Source organism: Cygnus atratus, chromosome 3, assembly GCF_013377495.2.
Source record: "Cygnus atratus isolate AKBS03 ecotype Queensland, Australia chromosome 3, CAtr_DNAZoo_HiC_assembly, whole genome shotgun sequence".
Taxonomy (NCBI): Eukaryota; Metazoa; Chordata; class Aves; order Anseriformes; family Anatidae; genus Cygnus; species Cygnus atratus.
This window is the reverse complement of record NC_066364.1, coordinates 25,234,670-25,256,500: the sequence shown is the minus strand read 5'-3', so window position 1 is coordinate 25,256,500 and position 21,831 is coordinate 25,234,670. Positions and strand designations below refer to the sequence as shown.

At 39.3% G+C, this 21,831-nt stretch overlaps 1 protein-coding gene across 1 annotated transcript in view; it reads left to right on the top strand.

Annotated features, from left to right (window-relative positions):
- GCLC (glutamate-cysteine ligase catalytic subunit) overlaps positions 1–21,831 on the top strand; it is a 33,233-nt gene that overhangs the window by 9,024 nt on the left and 2,378 nt on the right. Inside the window, exons 2-15 of the mRNA XM_035543119.1 lie at positions 3,723–3,835; positions 5,173–5,355; positions 7,466–7,579; positions 8,361–8,419; positions 8,513–8,649; positions 11,306–11,380; positions 12,313–12,429; positions 13,196–13,334; positions 13,859–13,971; positions 14,672–14,764; positions 15,493–15,597; positions 18,448–18,529; positions 18,625–18,728; positions 18,824–18,944. Coding sequence (XP_035399012.1) covers positions 3,723–3,835; positions 5,173–5,355; positions 7,466–7,579; positions 8,361–8,419; positions 8,513–8,649; positions 11,306–11,380; positions 12,313–12,429; positions 13,196–13,334; positions 13,859–13,971; positions 14,672–14,764; positions 15,493–15,597; positions 18,448–18,529; positions 18,625–18,728; positions 18,824–18,944 — 1,555 coding nt within the window. The remainder of the gene's footprint in view (positions 1–3,722; positions 3,836–5,172; positions 5,356–7,465; positions 7,580–8,360; positions 8,420–8,512; positions 8,650–11,305; positions 11,381–12,312; positions 12,430–13,195; positions 13,335–13,858; positions 13,972–14,671; positions 14,765–15,492; positions 15,598–18,447; positions 18,530–18,624; positions 18,729–18,823; positions 18,945–21,831) is intronic.

The window sequence follows — 21,831 nt, the reverse complement described above, 5'->3', positions numbered from 1 at the left end:
TTTAGACATGCTCGCCCAATTTCAGAGAACTATTAGCTTTCATGTTGCTGCCGGGCAAGTCCAGTAACAACTATTTGGCTTCGTGTGGAGAGAGTGGTTTGGCTCTTCCCCAGTTGAGGGTGATTCAAGGTCTTGTTTGCAGTCATATTTACAGAAGCAACATTAAGAATTTTGAAAGCCTGACATTTCTCCAGTAGCCAGCTATGAGAAGGAATCCTGACAAATGAAGCAAGGCTATTCTAGGTACTGTCCTGACAGCAAGCTGATGGTGAAGGCCTCCCTCTTAGAAGACACGGCCATGGACTGAAACTGATGTGGAAATATTCTGTAGTTGCAGTATGCTGCAGGTTAGTAGTTGAAGGAAGCTGGTAAAGAATAGGGTTTTTTTTGGCTCAGAGGTAGATGTGTTGCACTTGAATATTATTTATTTTGTATGGAGAATTTATTTGCCGTTTGAATGCATTTAACTTCTGACCTTTTTCTGGATCTGCTGTACGTGTGGAGGGATTTACAGCTTTCACTTCACAACCTTTCTGGCCAAGTTCTTGTTCCCTCTCCTGGTGAGGTGTCCACCACATTTTTGCAAGCTGGACAGACAGACCCTTGCTGGTCGGAGGGTTTAGTCCACTGAAACTGTGTTGTACACCCCTCTGTGCAGGGGGGAGCCGAGTGGCAGGCTTTTGTGCCTCCTCATACTGTGCACACTGGCTGGAGAAGAGAGACATCTAGGGTTTGGTTTGGTTTGCTTTGGGGCAAGAGCCCCAGGTGGACACACGGGTCTGTGGTGTCTGCCTTTCTTACAGTGGCAGGGTGCGCTTCCCTTACAGGAAGACTAGTTAAAAACAGGGGGAAAAGTGAACTATAAAGGAGTTTGGCAAAACGATGTATTACAAAGGCTGGGCGAAGCCCCACATGCTTAGCTTTCAGAGTCAAAGCTCTCATGGGCATACTGATGCTTTCAGCTAGGCCGCAACTCTCTGAACTTCACTGTGGATAAAAAACATGTGCAAAGTCTGTAAATGAAGAGCTGAAGTTAAATGTAAAAATGTGTGAACTGTGAATTTGTTTCCCTTTTTCTAGCTGTAGGCTAAATCTTTTGAAGAGCTTAAGTTAAATTCTTTAAGGATGCCCATTCAGTCGGTCCCTCTGTTGGCAAGATATTCTGTGGGTTACTTGGAATCGTTGGCAGCTGTCTGAAGCTTTCTTCTTTTCTCATTAAAATTAATGGCAGATCTTCTGTGTGTGAAGACAATTTTGAAGGTTTAGTCAATCTTTCCAGAGGCAAGAGTAGCAGTTGTTTCTAAAGCTGTTTGCATAAATGTATTCACTACAGCACTCAGATCATGAAACGTTTCGGTTTCTTTCACGTTGCCTTCTTGGCTTAATGCTTCTTTACATTCTTTTGGCTAATTTTCTTTTGTGAAACTTTTAAGCTGTATATAATACGGCTTATAGAGAAGTACAGTGTTCATGCTACCAGCTTATTGTAATTAGATTTGGAGAGGGATTACTAAGATAGGAGGCTAATCGCAGGAACATATAAATTAGAATAGTGGACAAATGTTGGTCTTTGGCATCTCTCAAATGCAGCTGCAACTCCTCTGCCCTTTTTCTGCTTTCAGTCCCTCCTGAAGGCACCATGAGGACAGCGTGGTGGGAGGCCAGGAGCACAGCGGGCTCAATACCCCGTCACACGTCTGTCTTTGTAACTTGGAGAACTGCAGTTATGTACATTCTCTAGTTTGGGCTGGGTCTGAGCAAGGATGAGTTGGCTGAAGCTTTTCCAAAGCAGGAGGAGATGGTGTTGGCTGTGGTAGGAAACCAGAAGGTGTGAAAGAAATCCTTTTATATCACCACTAATCATGGGTCAAGTGTCACTTGAGAGTGAGAGACTGACTGGTACTCGATAATAACTAAATCAGTGCTCGAGTGAGTTCTGGTTGACTGTTGTCTGTAGTTATCTCGAGTAGATTGTTGTGGCATAATACACACAAACCACAAAACATGCTGCGCAAAGAAATAGAGTCTTACACGAAAACTAGAAATCATTTTTCTTTAGGGGATTAAGATTTTATCTTAAATATTGAGAACATGCATAATTGCTCAATGAGTCCCTGCAGGATTTGTCTAATCAGATTCTGTAGAATTACAAACATTCTCGGATAATGCTGTTTCAGATTTAATCACAAATCCCAACAGAGGATTACATTCATTGTCACTGCAGCTAGCAACAACTCTTCTGTGAATGCCAAAGTAACCAAAGACTGGGAAGCCCACAAATCCACTTAGAGTGTGCTGGAAAACACCGCACAAGTTTTCCTGTGCTTTGGCAGGCTGTTTTCCTATACTCGCAGACTTCTGTACAAAAAGAAGTTGCTGCCAGCTTGGACCCAGCATCTCCAAAATCAGCGTCTTGGTGAGTCTGAGCCTCTGGCATCGAAGTAGCGGAGTTCAGTAAGTACTGCTGGATGCCGTCGTAGGCAAAGTGAGAAAACATAACTGAGTAGCGCAGCACAAAGACTGATAAATTCTAGCAGTGGAATTACAGTTTACATTTACAACTTGAGCTTGATATTTGCACTAGATTAGTGGTGAAAGTCGTGGAAGCAGGGGCTTGAGAGCCGCAAACAGAAAGCATTGCGTATCGCTGCTGGGCCAGCCAGGAGTTTTCACAGCCATTGCCCTTGTGATGCATTTCCGTGTATGATTTCTGATTTTACTTGGCAGGCGAAGCATCCCCTTCCAAATATGTGTCAGGAAATAGTTGTATCAGTAGGTATCGAAGGGTTATAATGTCCAGGCGGTTGTCAGGTGGTGCTCTAAAAGGCCTTAAGGGAGTTTTGATAGCACGTATGCGTCGAGATTAGGAGGTTTGAAATGGGGGTGTTCCCAGTCTGATGGCTTTCAGATAATCTCTGTTTGGCAAACCATTTCCTTCAGATCTGGGGCACAGCACTGGCACCGCTTTCTTCAGCGGCTGGTTGGGTTGAGTTCTCCACCGGTGTGGAGCCAGGAGCGGGTGGAGGCGAGAGCCCTGGGGACATGGAGGAGCAGAGGCCTGGAGCAAGGTGCTGTGGGGTCAGGAAGGCAGGCCGCGGGGCAGGGAGGCAAGGAGGGCTGTGGAAGCAAGGCTGAACCAAGAAGGGGTGGAAGCCCCTGTGCTGTACCAAGAGCTGGAGTTCATTAATAGCAGGGCTGGTGCCGTTCGTTACGACCGTGGGCTTTCTGTGCTGTAAATGAGGCTCTGCCACAGCAGTCTTTATAGCTCCAACAAGTGGCTGGTATAAATGGATGTCCTGTTTGTAAGTGAGGGGGTTTTTGTTGTTTTTTGTCAGCTGCAGAGACCGTAACCTATGGGATGACAGAGGCATGCTTGTGGTTAAGAGTTCGCATGGTTTTGTTTTTTTCAATAATGGAGGCAAATGCAAATTCGGAATCTGTGAAGTGATCACAGTTAAAAATGGAGAGGAGAATTTTCAAATCAGATTTCAAGGGATTTCAGTTCTTCATTCAAGATGAAACGAGCAAGCAGCTGTCTTCTCCAGTATAGTTTACTGCATTCATAGATAGCTATGGTTTTAAGCCTCTGTAGAGGTAAAGTTCAGTCTGACATCTGTCATCCCTTTATAGCTGATACTTAAATTCATGCGCCAGTGAATTTGTGTGTGAAGAAAATCTCATCCTTTAACTTTTTTTTTTTTTTTTTTTTTTTTACTTACAAGGTGGAGTATATGTTAGTAAAATTTGACCATGAGAATAAGAAAGTACGCTTAGCACTACATGGCGAAGAAGTTCTTCAGACGCTGCAAGACAAGGGGGAGAAGATAAACCCCAAGTGAGTAGCTGTTTCCTGCTACTTTTTTTTTTTCTTCCCGTTACGATACCGTACAGAATTTTGTACAACTAACTTAACTTTCAAGTCCGCTCTTTGTAAAACCATAAACCACCGGTACTAATATTTGCAGATTAAACTGGGGTGCAGAAAGTGAAAGGCTTCGGGTGCACCTGCAGGCGGTCCGTGCACCTTTCATGTTATGCCTTGTGAAAATGAAGGGTGTTATGGTGAGCCCACAGAAGGTTCGGTTTAAGTATTTGTTTTGTCCTGCTCTGGTTTTGTCTGTGTGTACACAGTAATTGTATACCAGACCTTCCTTCCCTGGTAAAGTGCATGTGTGCACTGAGCCATGTATCCCTGGCTACAGGAGCGAATGTGATCTGTATAAGAGAGCTGCTCTCTGTAGGAACACTGTCCCATTTGGGGCAGAATTAGGAAGGTTAGGCGTAAGATGGCCGGGCAGTTCTTCCCCATCCTCTCCTGTGGAGTTTGCAGTAATAAGATGATCATATCCCTACTCCAGCTAGGCAGGGAACTGCAGACTGCCTTCTGATTAATGGCAACAGATCTATTTATCCAGAGCAGAGGAATGAGACCAGAGATAGTGAAGTGTTTTGGCTGAAGAGAGCCAGAAGCTTACAGGAAGTTGGAGAAACCGCTGTGGTGATAAAAGGCCTTTGTGTCCTGGGCCTGTCTGCTCCTTGCTAGGCACCTTAACCCCTGGCATCCAGTAAGGCTTTCCTGTTTTTCTTCCTTGGTAGAGGGACTGTTGAAAGCCTACAAGAAGCAGTTTCTCTTCTTTTAAGACTTTGTGCTTGAAACTATTCCTGTATGGAGTGTAGGGACAATGCTGCTCTGCCTTTGTGCTCCATGGAGGTGGGGTGGCTTGTCAGGAAGGAAAGATGCTTTTCAGGGGTTAATGGTGTGCTTAAACTTCAATGCATTTCTTAGCCGGATACATTTGTGAAGTCTGACCAGGTTTCCCAAGGCAGTAGAAATAAGAAATGGAGCATAATTTGTTTGGCTTTGTGCTGTAGCATGTTACAACCCCAAGAAACAAAGTTTGAGACAGAAGCCAAAGCTGTCCGCCCAGGCAATTTCTGCTTACTGCATTATACAACAACACTTCTGGTGCAAAACTGTTCCTTAATTTCTCTTAACTGTCTCCAAGTGATGACATCCATTTGAAGGAACGTTGTGGTACTCTACTCCACCAAATAATTAGCTTTAGGAGGTTTTTCTTACAAGTTGCCTTTGTCTGAAATTTATGCTAATAATCTATCTTTTTTTGAAGTTGCATAAATACTTAAATAAATAATGCTGTTTATTTACTAAAGCCACCCAACACTCTGGCGACCAGAATATGGAAGCTATATGATTGAAGGGACACCCGGGCAGCCGTATGGGGGAACCATGTCTGAATTCAACACCGTACAAGACAACATGAGGAAAAGGAGGCAAGAGGCTGCCTCTGTGCTGAAAGAAAACGAGGCCGTTTGCACTGTGACATCTTTTCCAAGGTGAGATTGTTGTTTGAGAAGTGTAACACTGTTTCCTTTTCTCTTTATTCTCCATATATGCTTTTTTCTTTTTCACTATATAGCTAAACTGTACAATGAAACTGAGCAAAATACAATTCCACTAAAGTAGTTTGACTTAATGTTCCAGCCATGTTTTCTAAATTTTTTTATTGCTGTGAGACAGAAACAAATCTGTATCTTTTATATTTTTAAGCTGCTTCTAATCTATGATGGTTTTACAGTTGAAGAGAAAACCTGGTTATTCGTAATAAAGTATAGTATACAGAGTAGCCTGCAATCTTGAATTGATATGGCAAAGGTTTCCACTTACCTATTTTCCAAGCTTTGATCTTTATAAATAGCAGTTTTAGAAAATTTGGCTAACCTGATCTATTTTTTTAATACTACGTATTCACTGAAGCACATGCATACTTCCTTTTATTACTTAGAACACAGTAGAAAAGGAATGTGATTACCTTTACAAAATGGAGATGTAAAGCTTCTGTAGTCCTGTATTTATTGAATCTAGAAAGGAGTGCACCTCTCCTGAGGTCATAGCATCCTTACAAAGGGTAGATTTCGTCTTATCATTGTAAGGAGACTCTTGGAAAAGTACATTCAGGATGTTCTTCATTGCCTAGGAGAAACTGAACTTTGTGACTTTCCTTTCAGACAATTCTAAGGGGGGTTTAATGTGTTCGTTTGAACTAGCCTGGTCTGTCAAATGAATGACGAAAATTATGCTTAAAATAGTTCAGAAAAAAAAAATAAATAAAATCTGCAATAGAACAGAAGCATTTGGCCTTACTGGCTGGTTTCTTGTGTAGTACAGAATGCCCTGAATTCTTGCCAAGAGCATGAACAGTACAAAATGTGATTTAGCAGCGAAAATCAGGTACCAAAATACCTCATGTCTTCTACTTTAAGATCTCTCTATTGATTAAACTATGCTTCTTCTTTATGGGAACTATACCAGATATTTCTATAGTAATGAGCGCTTATTTAAACTCCGATAGTAAGCAGTTTTCAGTGTGTTACAGAATTGCGTTTTGCCCTGCGACCTTACAAAAAGATTATTTCAATAAATTTTGTATACAAAGATTTCAGAGCCACCAGTCTCACAAGGACTAAATAGATACAGATAAATAGTTTTTACATGACTGTGGGAACAATACATTAGACTTCATTCGGTGAAAGCTAGTAAATAATATGTACAGTCTGAATATGACTTATCTTTGGAATGATTCATAGTTGAATCCTTTAGAGACTGATCTCCCTAGGCTGTGTAGGGAGAACAATGTTTCTTATTTCTGCCTTTCAGTGATTTGCCATTCAAGTCCCTGTTTGTTTGAGTGGAGTCTTGCTAACTTACTTTTTCCTGGAGTTTTTTTCCTGTTGTTACATCCTCCAAGGCTCCAAAAAGGAGGGTTTTATTTTGATTTTCTTGCTCGTATCTCAGCATTTTATGCCTTATAGGTGTAACTTTTTGTTACTTCTTACTTTTCTCCCATTAGGGAGTTCTTCAAAGTTCCAAAATCACAAATTGCTATGACATATGCCTGTGTGAAACACATGAAACTACCTCTAATTATTACAGAGTTAGGTACGTCCTTTTAACAGAGGTAGTTTGTTGGGGGCAGAACTGGGTAAATTATGTATGTCAGAAATTGAGTGTTAACCAGCAGCCTGTAGAGAAAAACTGAGGCACCGAATGCCAGTGCATGTCAGTATTAATGACAGGTGCTAATGCCCTAAAATGTGTGAGCTTACTCTGTATAATGCTGTGAAGCTTCCTGCTTTGGCCACTGAAAAGGTCTGTGTTTAGTGTTCAGAGGTAAAGTAATGCTTTAAGAAACGAGTCTGTTTTAACTACCACAGAAGCCAGCTGTTGACAAGCACTGACCTTTTTATGGCAACCCTTTCAGGCAATTCCAGATGGGTAGGTAACAGTCTTGAAAAGCACTTTAGAAGTAATCCGAGTTAGATGCAAGTTTTTAAAAAATCTTTTTATTCCTGTGTATTCTGAGATCTTAATCTTAGGTCATCTGACCCTTTTAAAATCACAGTCTGTATTCATTACAACTTGGACTCTCATTGTTGTGTTATATAGGTTAGGGTGTCCTGGATTTACGGTGCCAGAATATAAGCCAACGCCAGTAGAAGGAGGAGCTTCAAAATCCCTCTTCTTTCCAGATGAAGCCATCAATAAACATCCTAGGTTTAGGTAAGAGCATTTCACGATTGTGAATGAGGAGCAGATTTTTTTTTCTGTGCTATAGAATCATAGGCATACCTGCAATAGAGAACTACATGGCTAGCTGCTGCACATATCCCAGGGACTTGGACAGAGATGGTTGTGATGATGTATTTTCTGTCGAAGTGACTTAAGTAAACTGTTAAGCTCAAGTAACTATATAGTAGTTCATGCCATTATAGGGCATAAGGTATTGATTATGCTACTGCAAAATTGTTTCCAGTTTGAAATCCCATGATTAAACGCTTTGTTCGCAGTTAATCTAGCTCTTATTCAGGTATGTCACAGTCCATTTTATTCCAGCAACATCTCAGTGTTCTGAACTTACCCAAGTTACTTTGGAATGGAGCATGGTGTCATACTACTTGTATGCTACTTGTATACTACTATACTACTACTTGTGTAGTTCAAGAGGAGTTTTGATTATAAGGATAAGACTTAGGAGAAACAAAATCATTCTATTTAAAAACTAAGCAATGCCTTTTTGCTCACCCTTGTATTTTTCAGGTCAGTTGCCTATTGCTTCTGCCTGTTAGGTTCCTCTGAGTGGGGCTGGCTTCACTGAAGAAAAATTCAGTGCTGTCTGTTATGGTCTGTTGTAAACCAGGGAAAGAAGGGTCCTGAAGGAAAATGCGTAAAACAAATAGGAAGCTGATATTCTGAAATCATGAAAATTAATGAGGAATTAACTCTGAAACTATTTTCGTAAAGATAAACCTTTGGATATTTCATTGAACTCTTCTTTTTTTAGTACACTGACAAGAAATATCCGGCACCGAAGAGGAGAGAAGGTTGTCATAAATGTACCAAGTGAGTAAATCCAATGTATCTTTTATTCTTTTTCAAAAAAAAAATGTTCAGTCTGTTACTCCGAGTTACTGAGTACCTGTATTTTCCACCCAGTATTTAAAGATAAGAACACGCCGTCCCCATTTATTGAAACATTTCCCAACGATGATGGAGAAGCAGCAAAAGCAGCTAAACCAGACTATATATATATGGACGCTATGGGTTTTGGAATGGGCAACTGCTGTCTTCAGGTAAAATGCATCTGCCTTGGAGATGTAACTGAATGTCGTCTTCCCTAAACTGTTCCCTTTTTTAAAAAAAGATTTGCCTTCTGTTAAGCTAGAGAGATTAGACGTAGTTCATGCATTTTCAGAGTGGCAAAAGGGGGAATTAGGTTTATTTTCTGCTAATTTTCAAATGTAATTGGATGCTTTACTGCAAGGATTTGCTCAAACTAGTCACATCCCTTTCATTTGATCAAGTACCTTCTGTTGGAAGTCTAGCATTTTTCAGGTGTGAAAGATCCTCCACTGACTTCTTTCTTCAAGCATAATCACAGGGCACAGAGGGAATGAAAACAAACTGTCTAGTAGAAATGTATGGATTTTTTGGTTATTCATTTTGATTTTTTTTGCCTTTCCCAATTCTTAGAGCAATAAAAACAAAGTGACAAGAAGTTATTGGAACATCTTTAAGAAATAAGTAGCTCTCTTCTGTGTAGTTTCATTTTCTTTACAAACTGTTAGCTCCTGTATACACATTCCTCATTCATATATATTTTAGCTACCTACTGAGAGGCCTTCTTCTTACTGCTTGTACCATGAAACTACCAAATCCATTTGGGTAGCTGTTTTCTCTTAGAGTGTGCTGGGAGACATTCTGGTTCTTCTTTTCTCCTGTTAATGCATGCCCTCTTTTTATTGTTTTCATTCATGTGCCTGAGTTCAGGCACCTTTAGTTTAAATCCAGGTGTTGTATAGTGGGAGTGCATTAATTCTTTCAGTATCTTTTGTTGTTGTTGTTGTGTTTTATATTTTTTAATTATTATTATAATTTCTCTATCGCAGTAACCCAGTGCTAGGGGATGATGGCTTAGGTAGTAGCGATGTATGTGGCTGTCAATAAAATGTGCCTGTTGCCGCCACTGACTTCGAAGCAGAGTGAGGAAGAGGCTAGTGTTAAGTCCCTAAAGGATTAAAGGAAATTTTCCGAGCGCCTCTTGTTTCACAACACTGGCAAAAATAACCACATTCCAAACAATTCTCTTTGAGATTAAGAAAGTTTAAAAGGTGAATAGATAAAATGTTTTTGACTGCAGCTAAGTAAGATTTCTTGTCCGTTTGGGTAAACTAGGGAGAATCTGAAGTAGTAAAGTGTAAAAACAGGCAATATTATATACATTTTATTAAGCTTGATACAGCCTGTTTTATACCATCTCTTTTTATTATTTAAGACCAACAAAAGCCATCCAGCCTTAACTTCCAGTCATTGTATGAACTTGTTTAAAAACGTATTAAATTCCTATTTTTAGAATCCTGTTTTACTATTCACCATCCTTAAAATCAGTGGTCGAATAAAATTCAGATTCAGTACTCTTGTTACCATCAAAGGGAGACTGAAAATAAAGCTGGTAGGTGCTGTAAGCAGCTGCTTACATATTAACTGTTAATTCTTAATTGCCAACTAGGAGAAAAACATGTGTTCCCCACCTATTTTCTGGAGTTTGTACTGTACAAACTTCCTTTTGTCTTTTCCTCACTACACACCTAGACTGTGACTTGGCCGGAGGGGTTTTCAAGGTCAGAAATAATGTCCTGAGCGATTCAGTCGGGATCATCTGCAGTGATGGTGCAGTTCTTGCCAGATGGGGAGAAAGACGCTGTCCTCTGCGAGTGTCTAGGCAAAGTGCTGTGCTTCTGCCCGTATTCAGGCTTCATGTGCCAAGCTCAGGAGGTTTTGGATATGGGTTTGGATTTTTTTGAAGCTTACTTGTAGATGAGGAGGACTTCAGTGTCAGATTAAGAATAATGTGTATGGTTTTGGGGACTGTAGACTTGTAATCTGTGGATGAGGAAAATCTGTGTTGGGCTCTCATTCTTCAGGACAGTAAGCAAGAATGGTGATTTCAGAGCTGAAGCTGGTTGCATAATGTCATGATAGTGGTACCAAGGGTCCGTAACGACCTAAATTATCCCATGATCTGTGGATACGTAAACTGAAAAGAAGGAGAGAGGCTTTTAGTCCATTTAGCATCTTTTAACAGTTTTGAGGGCCCTCTCTGCATTTTTCAAGTGCATAAAGTAGTGGTTTGGCAAGTCTGGTGAGTAAGATCTGCTACTGGAAACCCATCTTGTGTTTGCTGCCCTAAGCAAATTTCACCAAAAGTTGCTAAGAAATTAATAGCTTCCAGGGGTTTATGTGTGGTGGGGCTTCCATATCATTAATAGTTTCTTCAAATAATGCTTAATTTTGTTGCATCCTGGTCTCTAATACAGGCAAAACTGTATTCTTTAAAAACTATAACATATATATTATAGTAGACATAAAAATATTTATTTTTCTCAGTTGCAGTATCAAAGGCACGTTGAAATTAAGACAGCTCTTTAAAAGAGGACTAGCTGTCACATAAAATAAATGTTGCATCTGCAACAGTTTGGCTGTTGTTTTAAATGAGTATGTTCCTGGCTTGTTTCCTGAATGCACGTTATCAGCCCATGTGTATTGTAGATGTTAACTCAGTTTTCTTTGGTTCTGGCAAGTATTTATGTATCTGGTGTCACAGCCTAAGTGCTGTGGTATGAAATGCTTTAGTACACGTGGGAAGTGTGGGGAAAGAACCTTGTAACATAAATGCTGCTGGTAGATTATAAAAATTGTAATAGCGACTGTCCTTCCTCTCTCTACCAGGTAACATTCCAGGCTTGCAGCATTTCTGAAGCGAGGTATCTCTATGATCAGCTAGCCACAATCTGTCCCATTGTGGTGAGTTACGCACTTGTGTCACATCAGATATTCGTTATGTGCAAGCCACTACATGTGAAAAATAAAATCAGAATTAAGAGCTTAAATACTAGCAACAAATTTAATATTTTGGGGAAAGCATTGGTGTCTCTTACTATGTTGTCACATTAAGTGTGGTTTATTTAACGACAAAATGTGTTTAATGTATCTGAGCTATCACTTTGGATTGCATGTGTATTTGTGTTTTACAGTCTTCCTTAAAGAAAAGTGTGTGATACCACAAAGCAGAAGATATCTGTTTCTCCACCTCTACCCTGCTTCCCACATGCACAAGTCTTCAGTTGAATTACTTTAGAAACAAAGTTTGGAGAGTTTTTCATGGAAACTAGTTAAAATCGCTCCTTAAACAATTTTCAAAATTTTTAGCTTTGGTCTCATATAATAGATTCACCCTCTGTCCCTTTTGTAAGCTTGTGGAAACGGGTGTTATAAAATAAAGTTTTGCCCTGTTTTAGGTGGTGAAGAGCTCCTGCTCTCAGTGAGGTATATTCCAGCTCTGTTGCTGAGATGCCTGGCCAATAAGCTAAACAAAAATAAAACGTTTGCCAGGTGAACTTCCGGAGCTCAGAGGTGTGCAAGCACAATCCTTGCTGATTTTTGTTATACAATTGCATCTACCTGTATCAACTTCCTGTTCTTTAAATGCTCATCTGTAGAGGTAATACATTTGGAGAGCATAAGCTGTCGTGTCAGTAATACTAACCTTTTGTCTAGGCATTTTGTGGAGATAGCAATTGAGAGACTTTGTGGCATGGGCTTCATCTATATGCTAAACAGAAGTATGTACTTCAGTTACTTCTGGACCAGCAAATTTCCCTTCCCTCTAGGATTAAGATAGTGTGTTTGGTTCCTTGGCTCGTCCTTTGTTTTCATGTCAGGCTATTCTCTTTTAGATGGCATTGAGTGCTGCATCTCCATTCTACAGAGGCTATGTGTCCGATATTGATTGTCGCTGGGGAGTAATCTCTGCATCTGTGGATGATCGAACACGAGAAGAGAGGGGGCTAGAGGTAAGTGATTTAGGTAGTAGGTGTCCATTTTTTTGTTGCGTGTTGGCTTTGTGTTTTTTTTTTCCAGGCAAAAATTTTTAACTTCCTTTAGTGTCAAATTCTGCCTGTGGTCATCAGAAGCCCTAATGAGGGAATGTGGCAGTCGTTGTGGTAAATGCACGAGAGATGGTGCAGTCATCTTGGTTGTACAGCTTATGTTAGCATATATGTTTTCAGTTAGGTATGGAATTCTAGTAAAACTTCACTTTCACTCCTCCACAGCTTGCTAAAAATTGTCCTTCTGTGTTTAAAATTTCCATTTTGTGCTTAAGCCCAAAAGGCAAAAATTGCTTTGAGTTAAATAGCGGGTGATGCTGAGTAATCTAGTAGTGTCAACTGGAGCTACGTGAAGAGAGCCAGTTGCTAGAACTTCAGGAATTGGCACCCAAGACGCTTAGGGAAGTAAAAACGACAAAAAAATACTAGAAATACTTCTTGAACTACATGGTTTAAGAACATCTCTAACAATGTGTTTGAATGAAACTGCATCGGTATGTGTTGCAATAGGTATAATAGGTATAATAATGCTTTCCAGACAGTCGGGGTGATAATGTTCTGTTACATCAGGAAAATGTTTCCATTTAAGACTCATACTTTGAATAATTTTAACTGAGGCTGTAGGATATTTTAAACAGGATAATAACTCTCACATAAGTGTCATTAGTGAGCAAAACTTAGGTAACATTGTTAACAAGCTGTTAAAATATTGTATTCTTAAATTATATAGCCACTGAAGAACAACCATTATAGAATCAGTAAATCCAGATATGATTCCATAGACAGTTATCTATCTGAATGTGGTGAGAAATACAATGACATTGATTTGACAATAGACAAAGATATCTACGAGCACCTGATAAAGGAAGGTAAGTGTTTGCTTCATTATGAGCAGGTTTAGAATTATGCTTGCAGTGTGTGGGGATATTTTTACATTTTGCTTTTTGTTTTGATCATGCTTCCCTGATAATGACTCTACTCAAAAAGTATCTGTGCGTTGTGGTCTTGAGAAATTAAAAATAAAAAAATAAAATAAAATTAGAAACTGTCCCTAATTCCAATTTAGGAAGTTTAGTGTTTCATGTACTAATGTTTATGTTTGTGGAGAGAGCAGAACTGCATTAGGAAACGTGGCACAGAGTTGCATCAGAAAATGGAAAGAATGGCAGCCACACCAATATCCAGTTGCCACTTCCAAAGGAGAACTTGTTCATTTTTCTCTTTAATCATTTCCTTCCTTCCCAAAGTAATCATTTAAACTTTAACAGGATGTGGTGGGTTGAGATAGTATTGCGGAATTGGAATTTTTCATTTTTGGTTCTTATAAATCAAGTTGTTTCCTAGAGCCTGCTTTGCAACGTCTGAAATGTTTCTCTGAATTTTCATTTTGTAGGTATTGACCACCTTTTGGCACAGCATATCGCACACTTGTTCATTCGAGACCCACTGACTTTGTTTGAGGAGAAAATACATCTAGATGATGCAAATGAATCTGATCATTTTGAGGTTGTATCTGATTTAGAGGAATTTAATAGATATGTATATATGTGTGTAAAATGTTGTTTCTTTATAGTACTGCTTAATTGGAGGATGACTCTATTACCCAAGAATATTTTTTCCTGATTTTTCACTTAAGCTAGTTGTTTAGCACGTGACTTTGTAGCTGTAAGCACCTATTTTTGTTTCACTATTTACTTAGAAGAAGATGATAGCTTATTTTATATCCAACAAAATACAAAGGGCCCAAAGTAGTTATATAATTGTTATGGGGAATTGCATTTTTTGTGACTTCCTGAAAACTGTTGTGTGTGATGTCTCTTATGCATGTGTGTGTCTTGTATAGATTTGTTAAAATCTGTATAATCATATAAAAATTATAGCTATAAATATATATATATAGTAATACTGTGTATTTTTACATTTGGATGAATCAATCTCTTATGCAAAGGCCAGCTTAATCTCAACACATCCTAGTATCTTTTATGTAATCCTCAAACAAAATAGCATGAGAAGTATGGCATATCTGCTTCTAGGATGAGTAGTTACATTATAGTTTTTAGGAAGTTGAGCAACTCAGTTTGGAAGCATTTCTCTGTTAAGCTGTTCTTGGGAAACGACTAAGACAGTAGTTATTTGTTCACTTTGCTTTGATCTTATAGATTGATGCGTATCTAGACTGTGACAGATTATTTCATGTGCTTTGCAGAACATACAGTCTACAAACTGGCAGACAATGAGATTTAAGCCACCCCCTCCAAATTCAGATATAGGATGGAGAGTGGAATTCAGGCCTATGGAGGTAAGGAAAGGGTCAGTACGCACAAAAACACGTTCACTTTTAAGTGGAAGAGTATGGGGCCTGCTGTCATCAAGTATCAGACCCTTATTACTTATGCTGTGTTTTCTCCCCTCTGAATTGCCAGACAAATGAACTGGACAGCAGTGTTTAATCAGATGTGGACTGTGGGAATGCAACTGACAGGAGAATCCACTGTAGCACAGCAAAGCATGCTAATGGATTTGGGGTGATGGGCAAAGGAATTAGGCTTGTACTAAAGCTATTGCAAACAAAGAGCCATTTAGTTTCCAGGGACCTTATTTATCCAGTACTTCTGTTGGTACTGAACAATTCCACAGTCACTATTTTGTGTTTCATAAGTGCTTTTATTTTATAGCTGTCTATTTCAAAGCTGTCTGAACTGAATCCCCTAAGTAGAAATTTAAAAGCTATTCTGCATTTGTAATTACACAGAGAGCCCAAAGATGCAAGTTATTAGCCTTTTGAAACACAAGTGTGCTTTGGCATTGGATTAAAGGGTTGAGCTTGTTGAAGTGTGTGCACTGCGTTGTGCATTTGAAGGCCTTGATTCCAGCATGTACATCACCGTCTCTGCTAGTAGAGTGTGTGTGAATACAAGTATCGACATGAATGCTTGAGTCACACTTTTTAACTCTCCCAGATAGCCATCTATTTGTATGAGCGTGTTCCCACTAGAGTAATTAAATCTCTAATCCTTTCATGTCTAGGTCCAGTTAACAGACTTCGAAAACTCTGCTTATGTTGTGTTTGTGGTACTGCTAACCAGAGTGATTCTGTCATATAAACTGGATTTTCTCATTCCTTTGTCCAAGGTAGGTGTGAAAGGTCAGATGTATTATTGCTAATTGCACAATATTTTCACCCCAGTTGATTGTTATCCTCTGCAAGCTAGGAATTAACATTTGTACACTTACAGAACAGTCATTTCTATCTTTCAGTCAGTTTAAATCTGGACAAATAATTGGCATCAACTTCACTTCTACAGTATATTAAAAAATACTGCCATCTAATAGAGTTAAGCTTTATAGACAAATGGTTAGCTTTCTTCCATTTGCATTTTATGGCTCTCTTAAAAATGTCTGATAGACCCTTATTTATAAACTGTTCACAGAAATTCTTAAACTATCAAAAGCAAGGATGTCTTACCTGTTCTTAGAAGAAATAATCTGAATTTAGCCTTCAGCTTTTAGCAGTAAGAAAATAGCTACATCTTATCTTTGTTCCCCTTACACAAAGCCAAAATATGTCTGCCAAAGGTACTTCAACGTAAATTACAAAATTAGCTTTTTCTCAGGGTGCCAAACTTGACTTTTCCACGTCTGCTTTCCCACCAAGATCCACATTTTCAGCAGCTTATAGAAAATCATGCTGACTTGTTCTTTCTCCACTTATTCCTTTTGACTTATATATTTAAAAATGCAGATTTGACATTGTATTAAATTTATTCTCCCAGTAATAATTTTCAGTTGTTTATGCCATTCAGTGCTGGTGGCCAGGTACTTTAGCTCTCCTCATAGGTTTATCTTGCTGTCTTGCATTCAGGGAAAGAATAAAAGTTAAACTTCAGGCATGTGTTCTAGTGCAAGTTCTGTAAAAGGAGGAAGGAATAAATAGTGTATAAGCTTTGCTGGAGAAATGTTATTACAGTTGCCAAATGAAACAGGTCTGTGGAGACTTTGTCGTTCTCTTTTTCACAAAAGTATAAAGCCATTGCCTTCATTTCAACTGCGAACTCTTTCTACAGACCTTCTGCTGCATTTCAGTGAGCAGTAGCCATGAAGTACTGTACTTTTCCTATTTGGTTGCTGCGTGGCTTCATGCTTGTTTAGTGAAAGCTGAACAAAATATTTCCCTGAAGCCCTGCTTGCTGCTGGAGGTGGAATTTCTGTGGTGCCTAACAATGTCAGACTACTACAGAAATGTTGATAAAGCCCATTGTCACAAATCTGCTTTAAGAATGGGAAAGGACTTATTTTCACCATTTTATGGGTGGGAAAAGTAATCTGTGGAGGTTAAAATAAGCTTCTTTAGTTATTTATTTTAATGTGACTATGGCCTATATCTCACATTGTTCATATTTTGCTTTTGTTTGGGGGAGACGGAAAGAAGCTGAGCACACTCAGTGTTATTCAGTATTGAAAGCAGATACTCTGGATTCTGGTCACAACTGCAACTAGCCATGCAAAATTTGCTTTTTCCTTAATATCGGCCTCACAATTGCTGAACTGTTTTGAATGAAACCGTCTTTGTACATCTTCCTGAGGCACCTGACCAGAAAATCCCTTTTTAAAGGGATAGTCCTGCAATGTTATAGGTGACTTTAAAGAAGATCTTGTACTGCAGAAGGTTTCTGACAGGCTGTGTAGTAGAAAACACTGCCAATGCTGGCTACGGCGTAGCAATAGTCCCGATGCTTTTCTTATAGTTTTTAACTAAAATGGAGAAAAATACTGAAGTTGCAAATGAACAATGTTATGATCTGTTACTATATGAAATATACAAACCCCACAAAGAGAAATCCTCTTCCTTATGTTGGGGAGTTCAGATTTCATATTTAATAAAGTAGATTAGCACTTAGAGTTCACAGTTATGTTATATGGAATGTCTCACAAGTGCAAAAATCATTAACAAATGAACACGAGTTAAGACCGAAAAAGAGCTTGGGTGCAGGAAGAATATGAAGAGAGTTTTTGATGGGGAAACCAAATTGAGCCTGCCAAGCAATTTAGCAGGTAATGCAACACCTAATTGCACAACCTTTGGTAAACCCGCCTCTTATAATTAAAAGAATAAAGGCTTATGGAGCTAATCTCACGCTGATCTTTTCTGTCTGAGTACTGTTGTATTTCAGTTAGCTAGTTGTGTAAACAAACTTCATAATATAGCATGAACAAAACCAGGCTTTTGAAAAAACGAACAGTAGAAAGGCAAGAGTAAAGATTGTATTTCCCTTAGAGGTGGAGCAAAGAATTCAGCAAATTGTATCCCTTCTTCTAAAGACAACATAGTAAAGCTGGTGTCCGAAAGCAAGGTAATGTTAATTCCCCAAGAACATTCCGGTCAAAAAACTTGGACAAAATCTGTCTGGAAACTTACGAGCAGTGCTTTGTAGTTTGTAGACTTTTGGGGAAGACTGTAACTGAGATAAACTGCTAACAAAGTAGTTCTAACAGATGCTCAGATATGGGATAGATATAATTCTCACACACTGTTACTGGGATTCTGTTTCTGAACGTTTTTTTTTAAATACAGCATTAACTTTTCTAAAGATTTCATTGACTTTGTTAATAAAAGCAACAAACTATTGCTAGGAAAATGGCAGTTTTCTTCATCTGTACTCATTTATGTTGCATCTGAATATGCAAAGAAGTTTCAGATGGGATGCAACCTGTTGCCTATTTTCAATCCAACTTAAAAGCTTAGCATGGCATGTTCTTACATTATACTATGAAGACCTAGTTTTATAGAATGTGATCTCCTCATGGTTTTGCATGGGACCATTCAAGACGGAAATAAAAAATTTTATCTCCAGAGCTTAGTCTTGTGGGATAAGATGATAAAAAACATTGGGGATATTTCAATTAATGAGACCAAAATGTGAGGGTTTGGAGAATCCTAATTTTCAAAAATACCACAAATCTCTGCAATATTTCTTTTTCCAGGTGGATGAAAATATGAAGGTGGCCCAGAAAAGAGATGCTGTCCGGCAGGGAATGTTTTACTTCAGAAAGGATATTTGCAAAGGTATCCCAGCAAGTGATCTGGCAACACAGTTGTTGATGATGAGTATATCTCTTGCCTTCTAACTGCTGCTTCCTTTCCCCTTGTCACTTATGAAGGTGGAAATGTCGTTGTGGATGGATGTGGCTCTGCACAGAATGGGACAGGCACAGACACAGAAGAGTACATCTTAATGAGCATCGATACAATTATCAATGGGAAGGTCATAACCTCTTCTACCTGGAACACACCCCTCCTCTCTATCCTCTCAGAAATCTGATCAACCGTGTTTCATGTTAACTGTGTTCTCTTACACAGGAGGGAGTCTTTCCTGGTTTGATCCCAATTTTGAATTCTTATCTTGAAAACATGGAAGTGGACGTGGACACAAGATGCACCATCCTGAACTACCTGAAGTTAATAAAAAAGAGAGCATCTGGTATGTGTGACACTTTCAGACACTGTTTTTCTTGGCATTTTTCTATTTAGAAAGTAATTAGGATGTTCTCTAATTATCAGTTGGTAAAACTGGTGGCAAATGTGGCTGTCTGGGTAAGTGTTGAATCATAGGAGCAAAGGACTGGAATGTGTTCTCTGGCTTATATTTGATCCTGTTTAGTTCTGATCAGAAATGTTTCATGATCTATTTAGAACTTAAATCAGGAGTAATTGTTACGCTATCCCCTAAGCTGCAGTTATATCTCCAAGATTGTTTTCAGCACCGCTGCTTTTGCCAGCGTATTGTCTACATTGTGGTAGTTTGTACATAAACTGATCAATACCTTTTTCCTGTAACTCGAATTGTTTAAGGGTATATGAGACTGGGTCTGATAGCCAGGTAATTGGTGCAATTCCTAAGCATGCTGGCATTAAGTTGGATTAAGCTCTGATATGCTAGAGCACGGGGCCTTGTCTTTAGCTCCCCGGTAAGAGAGTCCTTCTGGAAGTAGTGAAACTCCTTCAAGTCAAAGTAAACCAGGCTCTTCCCTTCCTTTCTCTTGCTACAGTGTTTTCTAAGATAGGTGGTATAATGACTTTTTATGCTGCTCCTTAAAATGCAACAGTATTCTGAGTAGAAAATGCGGGCTAAGTGCTTTCATTCAGAACCGGGCGCATAGCAGTCCGTGGCAGCTTTATGCTGATGTGTAAATCTCTCATGTGCCTTTCTTGCTGTAAGTTTAGCTAGAGAGTTAATTTTAGTCTTAAAAGTCGAGACACAGATTTTTATTTATATATGATGCATTCATTGATTTTAAATTTAAATGTTGTATTCCTGTTGTATTCCAACGCTTGGTAATTGCTGTAGAGCCTTCTAGCTAAAGACATTTTTAAAGGTGAGGTGAAAATCAGCAATCTTCCTTGCCTGGTAATTTAATACTTTTTAGTAGCACTTCAGAATGCTAACAAGTTGTAATTAATTACTGCTTTCACTGAAAATGTTCTGTCCTAAGGCTGCTTGTTTGTAGGAGGCTTCTGTCCCTCAGCTAACATAGACTGGGGATTTGATGCCTGGCTTAACAGAGAGAGAGGAAAGAAACTGGCAGGTAGAAAACATCTGAGGCACATCAACGCTCAAAGCAGCAATGCTTCAAAAATACTCTTTTTTTTTTTTTTTTCCTTAACATTTTTCATTCAGAAAAATGCTGCTGAAAAAAAAAAAAAAGAAAAGGACTGCAACAGTCTTAAAGTTTTTCTTTTTTCTTTTTTTGTTTCTGAAGAGCTAATTGTCCGGGCTCAGCCCTGTGTCACAGGTATTCCCATTCCAAAGAACTTCTTTGCTTTGTGATGTGAAGCTGTGGACACTGCAAAAGTCACCTCTTGGATTTACACAGATGTAGAAGGTGTGAGGACAGATCATCTAGGGTGTATATCTTAACTCTAAGCTTGAAATGATTGTTAAATGAAGCTTCATGAGAACAACAATTCACAGAATAAGAAGCATTAGACGTCATGTTACTGTGCCGTATTTCTCAGTCGTGAGCGCTGGATTTTTCTGGTCTACTGTTGATCTGAAATCAAATGTTCCGGAATTGCAGGCTGTCTAGCATGGGACATGTCCACAGAACAGCCACGTGTCACGTTTCTCTCCTCAAACAGTGAACACAGCACTTGCGAGAGTTTAATACTGGTACCTTAGCTGCTGTGAATTTAGCCTTGCCCTGGCATGGTTCGTTGGTCACTTCCCTCACAGCACGGTTGGGAATTGCCCTCACTGGTCTCAGCGTAGCTGCTCTGTGACTGTCACCACGCTCAGTGAGACTGCAGATGTGCTAGGCAAGCAGCAGCTGTTGACCACCGCCAAGCGGTACAGGAAAGTCGTGTTAGGATGAGCTGCAGCAAGTTACCCTTGTGCTGGCTCGCTCTCCCAGCTCTGGCTGTCTGCAGCGTGGGCATTTTCGCAGCCATAAGTAGCACAGTTGGCATGGTGCCTGATAACAGCTCACAAACGTGGTTTCCATGATCTCTGTCAGATCCATCTTGAAGCAACTATATTTTTGTTCCCACAAAGTCATAGAACGAGTGCCACAATGTTATTACATGTTCTTTGAAAAAAAAAATTTGCTTCCTTTTATTTTTTATGTTTAAATGTGCTTCCCGATAACTTCATTATAAGCCTTCTGGTTCCTGCACTGTGGGATGATAACGTTTTTCTATTCACTTTTCATCAGCATTCATGATTGTGCTAACTTCTCAAAATCTCTTCCACTCTTGAGATACTCTTCGTCCTTTCTTTTTTCACTTGAAGTTGTCTTACACATTTGTCGGTGTGTGGTGCTGTTTTCCTGATTCTAGTGTACTCTTTTCGAGAACTGCATGCGGTGTTCAAGGTGAGGGTTTATACAGTTCTCTACAGATGTACACAGTTAGAAACAATCATTTTTCAGTGGAGTGATGGGGCTGTGTGACCACCAGGTGTCGGTGTTGTACGAGCCGCACAGCGCTGGGAGTGCTGTGGGTGTTCAGGATTGTGTCTCTTGTTACGCTCTGCTCATCTCCTGGCCTTGCTTCTGGCCCCCTGCTTCTGATTTGTTTGAGAGTTTTCTCTCAAGTTTTTAGTGCCTTCACCAAATGTTTCTTGAGTATTTTTCTTCTGTCCCTTTTTCATATAGAAGCGTATAACACCGGCCTCATTCGTTTAAAAACATGACGTGTTTTATGAGGAACGTTTTTATTTCTAATAACTTTGCATATTACACTTTCCTTTCTTGTACTTTTCATAATTTTTCTGATTTGTGTTAGTATACCTCTGTTCAAAACAACTCATATCGAGTATCTTCAGACAGTATTGATGACACATTGGATGCTTTTTACTTTTTGTTTGTTCG